This window comes from Blennius ocellaris (assembly GCF_963422515.1).
Source record: "Blennius ocellaris genome assembly, chromosome: 8".
In the NCBI taxonomy this organism is placed as follows: domain Eukaryota; kingdom Metazoa; phylum Chordata; class Actinopteri; order Blenniiformes; family Blenniidae; genus Blennius; species Blennius ocellaris.
Genome location: NC_137657.1, coordinates 25,570,604 through 25,585,334, shown reverse-complemented (window position 1 = coordinate 25,585,334; position 14,731 = coordinate 25,570,604). Strand labels below are relative to the sequence as shown.

Below are 14,731 nucleotides of genomic sequence, written 5' to 3'. Positions count from 1 at the left end.
ATTGTAGTGTAAAAAAATAATCTGTGTTGGCTAATATTAAATTGAACATTTGGGTCAGAAAGCAGGAAATTCAGACAGCAGTTTGGCAGCTTTCCAGACATCTTCATTTCAATTCTTTATTTTGTTTACACTTTTAAATTAAATCGACAGTCTTGGCAACAAAACTTCCAATTCAACTCATTTTGAATGAAAAGGAGCAGAAGAGCATATCAATCTTAAGCAATTGAAACTAAGGGGCAGATATCACAACATCAGTCTAGTAATGTTTGACATTCTAAATATTTAAAGATTTACAGATATTTTTAAGCTTCATGGAGTCGTCAATAGTATTGGGCTCCAGGGTTGAGCTACTGTTTCAAAGCTTACAGTTGAAGCTGGTTCAGTGAAGCTGCAGCAGGTTCAGACTGCATGTCAGCAACATTCCCTCCTCCCTCTCGATCTGATAGTCGAACTGGAAGTTTTTCATCCGGAGGCTCGTTCCTCCATCACGAGTGGATGAGCTTCTGATGGTGACTTGTTTGTTTTTTTCTCTCTGTCTCCATCTTGTCCTTTATCACTCCTTCTATCCTCTATCTTCAACCAGAACAGTGAAAAAGCTGAGCCTGGTTCTGTAAGTTTCTTACTATTAAGAGGGACTTTTTCCTTTTACATAACAGTTAAAGGTCTGACAATATAAATGTGTGCATTGAAAATGTCAGGAAGACGAGAGGAAACTCGTTAAATTGAATGAATGTTTAACCCGTAAATAGTCTTCAGATATGAACAAACAAAACGTGGTTTCTACTCCCTTATGGAACGAATAACCGAGAATAACAAAAAGATGAATTTCTGTGAGTTACGCCGACGCGCCACCGGAAAGTTTAGCTTGCTCTTTGCAAGACAACTCAAGCAATTTATAAATGTCGCTGGGAAATGGTGACAAGGGCATCTCATTTTCTTTTATGTGTGGAGTGAAGAGGAAGGGATTGATCAATGATAAAAGAGAAGTACTTTAGAGAAAAGCCTGACAACATGACACTAACCGGGTGCGGTCGTGTCGCCGGGCGGCTCTGGTGATCCAACGTTACCGAAGTGACAACAGCCGGCGAGATTCGGAAGACCGATCCTGGCGACTGTGTGGGGAACGTGTTTTTTCACAGAGTCAGGGCTTGATGAGCACGTCTCAGTGGGTTTTCCATCACAGCGGACAAAAAGTCAACAGTTCACTGATGAAATTTTTCACCAAAGGCTCGACTTGAACTCCAACTTGAACCTTTAAGTCGGCAACATCTCGGGGGAGCTCGCAAAACATGACCTCCGACCCAGTACCACTGGAGGACTTCCCACTTTGTAGTCGAACCTCATCATTTAAAAAAAAAAAAAAAAAAGGAATGCAAGGGAGGATTTATATTTCTTTTTTTCTGTTGGATGTTTCAGATTTCTAGGAGTCTCTTTAGAAATACACTAGAGGTTATTGGACTTTCTGGCAAATAGTTTCACTCTTGCTGAATTGTTTTCATTGTAGAATGATAAAATCAGTCTCCGTCCCACGGCCAATAAGCTTATAAATCAGAGCACTTAACTGGATTTTAAAATGTACTTTGCATGACAACAAATAACAATGAAATGGCTAAAAATATTTTATAACCATGCATGATTGAAATTGCTGCAGTGCAACTTTCCCATTATCCACTATCTTTCACAGGCGAACCGTAAAAAACAACCTTGAAATGCAGCTCTATTGAGGTATTATTAAATTATTAGCTACAGTTATTACATTTTGAAAGGATTTTTAAAATACTCCTTCAAAAATGTGAGAACTTTATAGACTAATGCTATTACAACATTTGATGAATTATTTTATTACACATTATGGGCTTTAGGACATTGAAAAATGCAAAAAAAATGTAGATTCTTTTATTATGAGTTTTTATGATGTTTCTCTATTTTATGCTTGTTGATTTTATAAAATGATGGCATAGTGTCTGTGTCTTGAAAAGTGATATACAAATAAAATGTATCATCACCCTCATCATCATCATCATCATCATTATTGTTATTATTGGTTGTTACACCTCTGGTTACCAACAAATTCTTGAATATTAGTTTTCAGTAAATTCACTTCATCATATCCTGTTTTAGATCAAATACATGTTGGTGCTAAACAAACCTTGTTCTTCAATACTTCAAAGTTATAACTGGAAATAAGGAGTCAAAATGCCATTGGTGAGGAAGGAGCTTGTTTTATATTGAGCAAAAAACAAAACAAAAACAGAATCTGGAGCGTGAGGAATGTGGAGAGAAGATCAGCGGAGAGCAATAAAGTGAGAAATGCTGGGACCAGAGGGAGAGATGTAGGAATGGAGCCTGCGCAGGAACACAGGACGAACCAGCAGGGAAACACCAAAGACACCTGGTGCAGACTATCACACCGTTAAGAACAGGTGGGCTTGTTGAATGAGACATGAGGCGGGGAAGTCAATGGGCTGAGGCCATACTTACACGTAGCCCGGTATTTACGACGACAGACATTTTCAAAATTAGCATTGTTCACACCAGATTGTTTAAAAATAAAAGAAATCGCTGACCCAAACCTGCATAAAAACCTGGTTAAGAGTTACTGTAAGCTTTCTGAACCTACAGGCGGCAGTGCAAAGAGAAGCCTAAAGCCTTATCAAAAATAACACGGGAAACAAAATGTGACACATGCTGAGAAATAAAGATGTTGCATAAACTCATTGTACATTTTTACTGTTAACTGCTTGGCCACCGATTACCACACACCAGTGGAGAAGGCAACATGCTGAAAACACCAACAATGTGATTGGAAGGTTTTGTGGAGCCATTTGTTCGCATGAGGGGACATTTCCTCCCATCACTTGGAATAAGAACTGATTGTTTCCTTTGAATATAGAATGAAATTTAAAGCTAATGTTGAAATACAGCAGAAAAAACACTAAAGGCAATGGTGTAAAACGCAAGGAGATTCATGATACCTGGAAACATGTTGCAGAAGTGGCTTGGTTGAAATTGTGCCAAGAGTAAACTAACTGACAATATTACCAAAGAAATCCCAACCACTCTAGACATGCATTTCTGTATCCTAACATTTAAAGTTCTATCCAATATCAGGGATGCAGGTTTGCAGAACTGCTACACTACTAACTGCAGCCAAGATTTATTAACAAATAAGTCCCCCCCCCTCACCCCCAACCCCCCCAGCTCTGGTGCCAATAAAATACAAAATACAAGTAGACCTTCATATGTGAATCTGCGACATTTCAGGAGCATTCAGTAATGCTTTCATTGATTCCAACAACAATAACACGACCCCCCCCCCCCCCCCCCCCCCCACCCAGAGAGTTAGTTTTCTTCAGGTGTGAAATCCAAACAAGGCAAAGACCCGCTGAGCTGAGCACATTTAAGTTGAATCACTAGTTGTGTGTCTTTATATGGAAATGACAGAAATAACATGCATCTGATTTGAAAGGCGAGAACAAAAGAAACATGTTTCTCTCTCTCTCTTTCACTCTCTCTGCATTTCTTGGGAGGTTTTATGGGTGCTGACGTGAACAGCACAGCCCAGCCCCTCCACGACGCGAGGGAGAAAGTCCAGATGCTGAGCGAGAGGAGCCACAGAGCGGATCGGCGGTGCGCGCAGACGCGTCAGGTGCGCATACGGAGACAGAGGCACGGGGACACTCCAGGACGCACAGAGTCTCTTATGGTACAGCGAACCTGACGGGGTTTGGACATCTCTCTGTTTGGATAATGTGCAAAACTAAATTCAGGGATTCCTCAAGATATTTCAGTCATAGGAGAAACAAAAGACTGGATCATAAAGAACTCTGTGCCATGGGGCTGCGGTGGCGGACGGACCTCCTGTAGGTGACTGTGAATGCGCCTTTTCCCACAGTAGGAAAAAAAATAAAAGCGGGGAAATCATGAACTTGTCGGAGTCTGTCTGGCTCTTCGTGGAGCCGTGGAACCTGAGCAGGTCGGAAGAAGAGGAGCAACAACTTTTATTCGGGATCGGCACGGATAACTTCATCACGCTGCTGGTTTTCGGGCTCATCTTCATGCTGGGCGTTCTGGGGAACTCCATGGTGATCACCGTGCTGGCCAGGAGCAAGATGGGGAAGCCGCGGAGCACCACCAACATCTTCATCCTCAACCTGAGCATAGCGGACCTCTCCTACCTGCTCTTCTGCATCCCATTCCAGTCCACCATCTACATGATGCCGACGTGGGTCCTCGGCGCGTTCATCTGCAAATTCATCCACTACTTCTTTACCGTGTCCATGCTGGTGAGCATCTTCACCCTGTCCGCCATGTCCGTGGACCGGTACATCGCCATCGTGCACTCGAGAAAGTCGTCGTCCATCCGGGTGGCGCGCCACGCGCTGATCGGTGTGCTGGTCATTTGGATACTCTCCCTGGCCATGGCTGCGCCCATCATGTACTACCAGAACATCTTCCACGGAGGGGAGAATCACACCTTTTGCTGGGAAGTGTGGCCGGACCAGAGCCAGAGGAAAATCTACGTGGTTTGCACCTTTGTTTTTGGTTACGTGTTGCCTCTGCTGCTGATTTCCTTCTGTTACGCAAAGGTAAGAAAAGCTCCTCGCGTGCGTAACGGGTCGATCAAGAGTTGTACAATTCAGAGAAAAGGCAAAAAGTGACTCTCACCTATGTTTTCTTGGTTACAGGTGTTAAATCACTTGCACAAAAAACTAAGAAATATGTCCAAAAAGTCGGAGGCGTCAAAGAAAAAGGTACGTATCAAGTATTATTAAAAAAGAAAGAAAGAAAGAAAACTGCTGTGTAGCGTGGGTAAATGGCAAGTTTGAGTATTTCTTACAGGACTTCACTTTATAATGAATGATCTTGCATTCTAAAGTCATATTACAGTCACATCTGCGCTGTTACGCAGTGATCAGCCACCATGAGCATGTCAGCAGTGATGAAGGTGTTCAGAATGCACAAGTATTCTCACCCTTTACACATATTTGAATTAAAGATTGCCACATGTTGCTTCCACTTCTTACCCCTTCCTGTGCATTACATGGTTCACCAAGCTGTTCTATTGACATATGGTTTCATTCAAAGCCGAGGTCAGTGTTCTGGCCTTCAGGCAGAAGATAAATCAATCTCACTGAGCCACAGCTCAGCACTTACCACCCAAAGTTAGTTTTTTTTTTTTACCATGTACTGTGTAATTGCTCTCCAATTCAATCAAGCAGCAAGAGACAGTTCCTACCATTATCGAATATGAATGTCATTATTTTTGAGTGTTAACTGGGGATGATTGAGGGAAAATGTGCAGCCTTCAATTCTCATTTTCCCCAGAACTTGTTATCGGCAGTCATCTGCTTTAATTGGAACTCTGTCTTGTCTTTTTCTGCTGTTCTGGTTAGTTTAACAACATAATCTGATATCTGCCCTGGTGCTCCTGGGCGAGGAGTCGGTGAGAACATGGGGACGCTTTGATGTGTGCATCTCTGCAAACATGTTTTATTGCACCAGCCTTCAAACAAGCATGGAGGGTAAAACAGGAATTTGCAGATAGGCCAGTGATTTACTGTGTTGGCTGTGTAGGTCTCTCAGAGACTGGCACACTGACAGCTTTTGTGATGAATGATGCTGGAATACATGTAGTAAATCACCTTGGTAGGGTAGCTACTGCTGGACTCTTAACTACCTCATGTCAACAGAACAAAAATAATAATTATACACCAAACCAGCACAGAAGCCGCCTGAATCGTTTCACTTTGTTTCTTGAAAAGTTATGGGTTTTATTTCAGAGCAGATGGAGAAGGGTGGCTCTTTTATGTCCAGTGCATAAAGCAGAAGCAATGACAATATTAATACGGTAAAGCGTGCATAAATGAATAATGCCTTTGCAATTATGATAATGCTAATCAGCTGCTGTTCCACATTAATTGGTTAATGTGACCGATCCTTTATACTTTAAAAGGCTAAAACCTTTCCTACTTAAGTAAAGCCTCTACACAGCCAGTTTAGAGAATAGCAATAATCTGTTTACGCTTAAGGGCTGGAGGCGTGTCTCCAGTATCACCATGACCCTGGCAGGAAAAATAATTGATTTGTTCTCGCTCCGTTTCCTCTCTGCCACTTGTTCAGAAGTCAGGTTCTTCTAAGCAAAGGTGTCTTGTTGAATCCGGCAGTGCTTCCCCCTCCTGAGAGGACGTGCAGACGAACATTGTTGAAGATATCAGACTTTAAGGCTACATTTACCAGGAGCTGTGTCTTTACTAAAACTGATGTTTCCTCCTCTATGTTTCCACAAGTAACATTGTTCACCCCATATCAGTTTCAGAAAAGATTGAATTTACACAAATCAGAATCCTCGAAAAAATATGGCAACAGCAATGAATGTACGGTAGTGCTGAGCGCAGCATGCTGAAGTTCTCTAGTCATTCTTCCGGAAGAACGAGTTCATTTTTAAAGTTCGTCCAGCGAGCGGTTCGTCCAGGTCGGATCCAAAACTGTCGGCTGCTACGTTAGCAGGGGGTCATTTGGTTTTGATGGGAGGACTTAATGTGCAGGGTTATTGTATTGTGGTAGAGCGGTGGGGGCCGTTAGATGACTGATTCATTATCATCTTATCATTATTTATTCCAGCTAACTATTTAAAAAAAAGTAAAAGTTGCATTCTTTGTGGCTCCAGGAACTTCTCATGTAAACGGATACCAAAAAAACCCAACAAAAGTTCTCTGTTTTAACTTGAAAATGTTATGTAAATGGGGCTTTAAGGTTGGTATACATCATCTTCTGACTCTTAAAAAGTTGACTCTACCTTATATCTTTGAGTTTTATAAAAACACACTATGACAGTTTTCAAATTGGATGTCTGTTGCGATATTTTTGCCAAGTGGTCATTAGCAGTATGAACAAGGCATGGAGCCCGTTCGACAAACTATCCTGGGATGTGAGTTGGGTTATCTTTCATGATATTGCGCCGATCGGTCCGGACATTTCTAAACATTTCTGTCTTTGGTAGAAAATGAAACCTCAGCAAATTTCTCTGAAGCATGAATCTAAGGTGACAACAAAAAAAAGTGTTCTTTGGGGTAAAGCAAGCGGACGAATGTTGGTCTGTTGTGACTGGAGGTGTCTGAAGTCAGTGGCAGCTGCGACGAGCAAGGTCACTCCCACTGCTGCTGCGAAGCTGCACCGACGTCTTATCACGTTCAGGCAGCCGCAGTGCGACTTGTGTACGGCGAGATGGAAAGATGGCAACCGAACCTCACTGTGTAAACACTTTTGTTTGAAGGGGCTCTCAGTGCTGAAGCACAGGTGAAGTGGTGTTTTTTTTATTTTCAGGAGATCGACGCCGTCACGTTGTCGAGGCGGACGGCACCGATGACAGTGTTGAAGCTCTCCCTGTTTCACATGCTGTTGACGTTATCACCACCCAAACAGGACTCTCTGAGCTCGTTGCATTCCTCAGTGCAGATTGAGAATAATACCCCTTTGAAAGGAGTTTGTTTTTTGTCCTGAGATGTGGTTTTGACTTTGAGTCCCACTGTGATTGTTTCAATCCAGGATTTCAAGATTGTCTTCTCCTTTTCGGACATTAAAGTTCACTGTTTTCAGTCTGTCATTCAAATGATTTAGTGACGACTTCGCAGCTCATGACAAACTTTTGAAATATTGAGAGGCTCACATTTTATTAGTTCCCTCTTCCTGTGTCCATGCTGCTGTTTGTATTAGTTTAACCGAGGGCTGAGCCGGAGATATGAACGTGTTGTGGACGCTGTCCAAATTAAACACTGCTAATAACATACCGTCGCACTAATAGTGTGGGAACCTAGCAAGATAGTGTGTGTGTGTGTGTGTTTGCTCTTTTATGACTCTTTACTATAAAACTGGTCGACGTTACAATTAATATTAAAAGTTCTATACCTCTTATCTCTGGTCTTTTTATCAATATCATAGTTCTCATCCACAGCGTTTCAGGACTTTTAATTTATTGCGCTGAAGCAGTCCCCCACATTTGAAATTCTATTTGAGTTCATTTCTATATTAAATCTTATAACTTTTAACATATGCTGGTTTATTACAGTCTGAGAGATCCAAGTGGGACCAATACTGTTGAATTATTGAACATCTTAGGATGATAAAATGTGAGCCACCATCTAACTGAATCTGTAGCAAGAGTGTTTGATGTTACCACACTGACTTGTCCAGTAAAAGGTTAAAAAGTTGCACTGATTTAAGTGTTTTACCACTGCAGAAAACCTTCCCGGAAATGCTGAAACTGTACAAACAGTAGTAAACAATTCTTGTGCACATGAGCGAGTCCATGGACAAAAACAACAGTGGCGACTTCCAGAGTGTCGTGACCCCCAGTCCATGTTCTCCTGGGACTTGGTAGGTTTAGAGTTGAGTCACCCAGAATAGCAAACCTACTTTGTCTGTTGATATGAATAAATGGGTAATTATAAATTAGAATAGAAAGAGATTTATGCTGGTTTGTAAAAAAAAGATTGATTTGTTTACTTAGAGGGAAAAATAAGAATAAAAGATAGGAAGCATGAAGCTGCCAACTCACACAATTAATTCTAAACTCTAACCCTAACCTCTAAACTCATACAATTAACTCTAAACTCACAATTAACTCCAAGCTAACACAATTAATTCTAAAGCCACACAATTAATTATAAAATCACACAATAAGTTCAAGCACCAAAAACAACTTAAAGCAAAAAAAAATCTTTAAAAAAATTGATTAAGAATATTGATACATCTTTGATAACAGAACAGGAATAAACTGAATTCGTTTTTCATACCCACCATTAAGACAGATGAAAAGTAATAACAAATTATCTGTTTTTTTTTTTTTTTATGGTTCACTGTTTCATACTGAAGCATTTTGTTCAATTGGTTGAGTTTCATGCTTCCTGACACACGAGGTCACACGTGGCAGGACGTTACTTTTCAGCCTTGCTTTGGTGGGTATTTATTCTTTTAAAAAGCTATTTAAATGGGACTTTGAGCCTGTCAGTGTCTCAGTCTTCACAGATTATTCCTGGAGTGGATTCTCTCACTCGGAGAAAAGCAAAGGAGATGAGCTCATAGGATCAAGCAGCGTGTAATGATTCATTTGAATGATTTGCCCATAAGACTTTTCAACCAGAGGAATAAGACCAGGGATTAGTCACCCGTCACAGTGGATTCACTGCTGAATAATCAGCCCTTTATCAGGATGTCTGTATTAAAACCCTTGAAAGCGTTTCCCCATTATTGAATGGCTTTTTACGTGAATGGAAAAGTGAAATCAGAACGTTACACAACGGTCAATAAAAGAATGTGATCGAAATTAATTGGAGGCGTGAATATTTGCCAATTGTTTCCAAGGTATGTTTATAGTCCCGATCCACACGTGTGAACAGGCCACTTTTACATTTGTTGATGTTGATCCAATAAGAATTACATGAAATCTTCAGGGATGATTTGTCATCATCCCAGGATCAATCTATTAGACTTTGGGACATTAACGGCGAACCATTTCAGAATAACTCCCCCAATAACTGTGGAAAAAATGTCCCATACAAAGCAGATGGGAGAGGAGCCTCATGGAGGAGATCGAAGGAGATCAGCGTAAAAAAAAAAATCTTTAAACACAGAATTTTGAAAAAATGAAATTGTCAGATTTTATGCACTTTCAATAACTCCACTGTTGACGTGACCTTTTAGACATTTTTGTTGATCAGTTTGATCAAACATTTGCAATTTGTATCAAATTAAAATGAAATGCAGCTGAATTTGAAGAGTGTGTCTGTGGAGGGAGGGGCTGAAAATGTTTTTTTAAAAGTAGAAAAAGTTTGGGAACCACTGGGTTAACTCTTGATTTTGCTTTGTTTTTGCCTCTATTATAAAGCATCAGCTGGGGACACGAGTGAGGCTTGTGTTGTGAGTCTCTCAGATCTGAGCTTCAGTCTTCCTGAGTGGCTGTGGGGTGATTTCACCTCCTCTCAATGTTTGACATGATTGACTGTCTGCTCAGACTGACTCGTGTTGCACCTCTAATGACACTCTAATGGTGTCATTTCCTCCACTCATGACTCCGACCTTGTGCTGTTCTTTATGGATCCTGAGATATACAAATGGTCCGTTTTCATTGGCATTCATTTTTATTGGGGTATTAAGGTTTATTTAAGACTCCTCAAGCATTAAAACTTGAACGAGAACAGAACGAAGGAGAACCAATGGGAGCCTACCGCCGTTCACGCTGGAATGTGACGAATAGATTCTTCTACTCACGGTCCAAGATAAGAAGCGTAAAGCAATTGAATCGCGGCTGATGATATTATGAGGGTCGTCGAGTCATCGACTGCAGTCAGATGAGCTCAATGAAATGTCAAGGGCAGAAGAATAGAAATACTACATAATTCTCAGAGGGACAGCACATGAGCTTTCACGAGGATACTACGAGTTTGAACTGTGGTATCAGGCGTGAAACAATCCAATTAGAAAAAGTAAAACGTTTCAGCCTGGCCAGTATCGCCTCCATTTTGGGTTTTTCACCAAAATCCCATGCATTTATACTGGTAAACTTTTCAGTTTTTTGTGTAAACGGTTTACCGAATCGCTAATAAAAGTCGTACTACACAAGTCCTGAATTTTCTGCACATTTTGATGTGCATTTTGTGTACTTGTTCCCATTTTCAGCAAAAACTCATTTTCTCATAAAAGGCACATTTTGTCCATTTTATTTGCCATTTTTGAGGCCAGAATTGTTAACAAACATCTGAGTTCCAAACAGTGCAGGGGGGGGGGAGTTACATACCGAAAATCAGCTGCAAGATAATAAAATTCAACTGGCGTCCAGGATCTTTGGGCCTGGCCTTTTAAAGAGACGGGCACAAATATTTATGGCAATGTGCCAAAGTTAAAGTCAAAACCATTTTATGACTTATATATGTATCATTTGATCTCCTCTAAACGATAGATGAAGAGAATCAAGTGAGGATTGTCTTCTATAATGAAGTGTGTGCTGTCAGATCTCCAACTGAATGACTCGATCTTCATGAAACTAATCTTCCATCAATAGAAGAAACCTTGCAAGTCCTGGAGTGCTCTGCTCCATGAGAGCAAGTTAAAAGTCAACCATGCAAAAAAAGAAAAAAAATAGTATAGAGAGGCTGTGAAATGCTGTGCACAGCCAGCCAGTGCAGGTGAAAGGTTGAAAAACTTGAGACGGTTTTATCAAGCAGCAGTTGTTTTGATGACAATATTGTTTTCTGTTGGTATTTTTACATTTAACAAATCATTAATTAAATCAATTCAGGATTGTTATTATGAGGATGATTATTCACTCCCGCATTTATTCTCACGAAAGCTTGAACAGTTGTCAATTTTCATTTGGTTGTAATTTTTTTGTTTTATTTGTTGACTACTCAGCTTTTTGACCTTTTTAACCCTTCTTGTGCTTGTTTGTTTCTATTGACGCGTCTGTTTGTCGTATTTAGTCTGCAACTGATGCAATTTTTTCAATGTGACTCCATTTCTTCTCAGTAATCCAACTTCATTGTCTGTCCATACAAATGCATGTGTAGGTGCCATTGTTCATTTAAATGGTTTTATTCTCTGCAAAAATTTAAAAAATCTTTTGTGTGACATTATCTAGAGAGCCTTGTTTTGTTTAGTTTTTTTGTGATGGAGTAGGTGCGAATAAGCGTGTGCTTCAACCTACACCCTTTTGGCTGATTAGCTGGACAGGCATTGTTTGTTCTGTTTTGTTTTCTGAAGAAGACTGAATTCAACTTCAAATTACAAAACGGCACCAACTCGTAGCCCAACACAAAAACTAAAGGAGACTTTTCGAAACGGAAAATGCAAAAATTATGCATTTTCACTTAAAATATTCATTAATTGATCTTTATTTCAAACATTAAAAAAAAACCCAAGAAAAATAAAATAAGCATAAGCAAATGTAAAAGAGATCATCTATTTTTGACACGTGATCAAAAACAAGTAGGAAGAAGCATCAACTGTTTCTATCCTACCCCTTTGCATCTATTCAATAATTAAATAATTATTTTCAGAATTTAATATCACCCATTGACAGTGTTACCGTTACATTCATTATAGGGTCAATTTGGCCAATCTGATTGGATTCTTTCCGCTTCTACGATCAGATCGTCTTGTCACTGACTAAAGTTACGGGAATGTTCTGCCGGTTTATGTCACCAAGGTGTGACCCGATTCATTTCAATGGATAATTCCCATAATGCTTTGCACTGATATTTGCCATTTGTGACATTTAGTTTTACATGGAATTAACTAGAGTGACTACAGTTGTGGTGCGTCTTTAATAATATATATTTTGTGAAAACTGCAAAATGAAAGAAACAATCTATTGTTTCCAAATATAATAACGGCGCACAGACATTATATTTTTGTCCATCTGTCTGGAATGAAGTTGAAACGAGGAAACTGCAGCCGCTGATCTCTCTGTGTCTGTTCCTCCCAGACGGCGCAGACGGTGCTGGTGGTGGTGGTGGTGTTCTGCGTCTCCTGGCTCCCCCATCACGTGGTGCACCTCTGGGTGGAGTTCGGGACCTTCCCCCTGAACCAGGCCTCCTTCGTGCTGCGGGTGGCCGCCCACTGCCTGGCGCACAGCAACTCCTCCGTCAACCCGGTCATCTACGCCTTCCTGTCGGAGAACTTCAGGAAGGCCTACAAGCAGGTGTTCAAGTGTCGGATCGGCGACAGCCACCACCCGCTCAACGACGTCAAGGAGATCCGCAGCAAGGCCGACACGCCGCCGTCCACCAACTGCACCAACGTCTGACAGAGCGCTTGTCGTTTGCAGGTCTGTACAGCTGCTTGACGTCGCTACAGCTATCAATAATCCACGTCCACATCACCCGAGACACGGAGTGGCGACATGGCTCGTTTTGATCCGTCTTGTTTCCTATGTCTCTTCTTTTAAATGAAACCCTGAGCAGTCTGACACTTCGGGGGGGTAAAAAAAAAAAAATCAAAGTGAACCTCCATCAATTTAGTCTCGACATTACCGACAGATGCTTCACAGTGCATCATATCATGATGACTGGCTGCTGGAACACCCGGCTTTGATTGTCTCTGCAGCAGAAATGTGCAGGACTATGATTACCCTCCTCTGGAGCGGAGAAGTCACACTGTTAAATTCAAAGTGCTGCGCCAGCCGGTTTGAGGACGCGTCGTCTCCGGGTTCTCCGGGCGAGGGAGTCAGAGGCCGGCGCCGTTACACAAAGAGAAGAGACGAAGCCTCCGATACTCCAAGATTGTCACAAATGAAGATGATTCGCCCGCCACAAGCGAGCCTGATTTACATGCGGCGAAGTGCGCTGGGCTCAATGAGGAGGTGTGCGGATCAGACCGCTGGAGGACCGACTCTTTCCTGCATCACGGAGTCATTTTGTGACGTTGTACTCCCAGAGCATCTCTCATGAGCTCTGTGTTTGCAAATGTTGAACATGCTCCACTGGGCAAACCACATCAAACTGTCATGTTTCCTCACTTTGTGCCAGATAAAATATGTTAGACGTGCCAGATTGAATGTTTTCTGCTGTTTTCCTTCACTCTGAACGCAGCAGGGTTTTAATAATGTGGAACATTTCAACGGTCCATACTTGCAGAGCTGTTTTCCTCATGACTCAGATGGTTTGTTATAAATGCCATCAGCTTATTTTTCGAACGTTTTTTTTTTCAGGACGTTCTCCATTTTATGCACTACAGATCGAATAATAGTCAGTGACAAGTAAGGTTTTACCAGGTTTTTCTTGTAATCCCACTAGGATTAGCTAGAAAGAAATTGGGCTCATACCTTTCTGATGAATTTCATGAATCAGGAGCCAGTTTTCCTTTAAGAAAACTTTCAAATTCTCACTGCAACACTTTAAAGTATGTCCATTTACACATAAATGGCAGAAACGCTGAAAACGATAGTTATTATCTTGCAAGGCTACACACACACACACACACAAATGCGCACGGTGAAAGATACGCGATGAATATTAACAAGACCAATCAGAGATTTGTGACGCATATTCCACATCCAGATCAACTGCCTTTATTGATCCACTTAGTTTAGTGATCTTATGATTTTATTTCATAATTTGAAAGAACACAAGATAAAGACTATATTGTTACCTTCTTCCACATGATCATCTGAACCGTAGTTGAGAAGCCTGGCTTATTATGGAGTTCAACTCTCTAACTTGTGGCTCATGTCTGCTGGATGGAGGGAGGAGGGAATACACCGGTGGTGCAGAACTATAAACACTCCTATTTCAGAGTCGGATTAGGAAGAGATGAGCAGACCTTTTTGCATGACGTGGCGACGACGTCGACGCAACGCGATATCCTGTTTACGTTGAACGGACTGTATACGAGGTGACACCGTCTCCTCCAACTCGATCCTCATTTCAGCTTGATAAAACCAAGCTAATCTGACAGAAGCATTTACATGAAGCCATTTTAATCACACCAACTGGAATAATTACGGCCCATAAAACCACTGCTAATGAGACCTAGAAATAACAACCCAATTACAGCGCAATTACAATATCATGAGATACACATTGATCCCTAAGGCTGCAGAAATCTTACAGCATTATGCTTCTGTAGTAAATTAAAATGTCGGGTGGTTCATTACATTAGAAAACAATTTAAATAAATGTTTTCTTGATGCACTTCTTGTCTGCACTAAAAAAAAAAAAAAGCTGCTGTTATTTGT

At 41.1% G+C, this 14,731-nt stretch overlaps 1 protein-coding gene across 1 annotated transcript; it reads left to right on the top strand.

The window, feature by feature from the left end:
- Nucleotides 1-3,923: 3,923 nt before the first annotated feature.
- Nucleotides 3,924-12,802, top strand: LOC308133875 (galanin receptor type 1-like; the record flags this gene model as incomplete). The annotated part of the gene is made up of 3 exons (XM_080501405.1): nt 3,924-4,589; nt 4,689-4,754; nt 12,482-12,802. 3 exons carry the CDS (start codon nt 3,924-3,926, stop codon nt 12,800-12,802), a joined length of 1,053 nt encoding a protein of 350 aa, XP_080357531.1.
- Nucleotides 12,803-14,731: the final 1,929 nt, after the last annotated feature.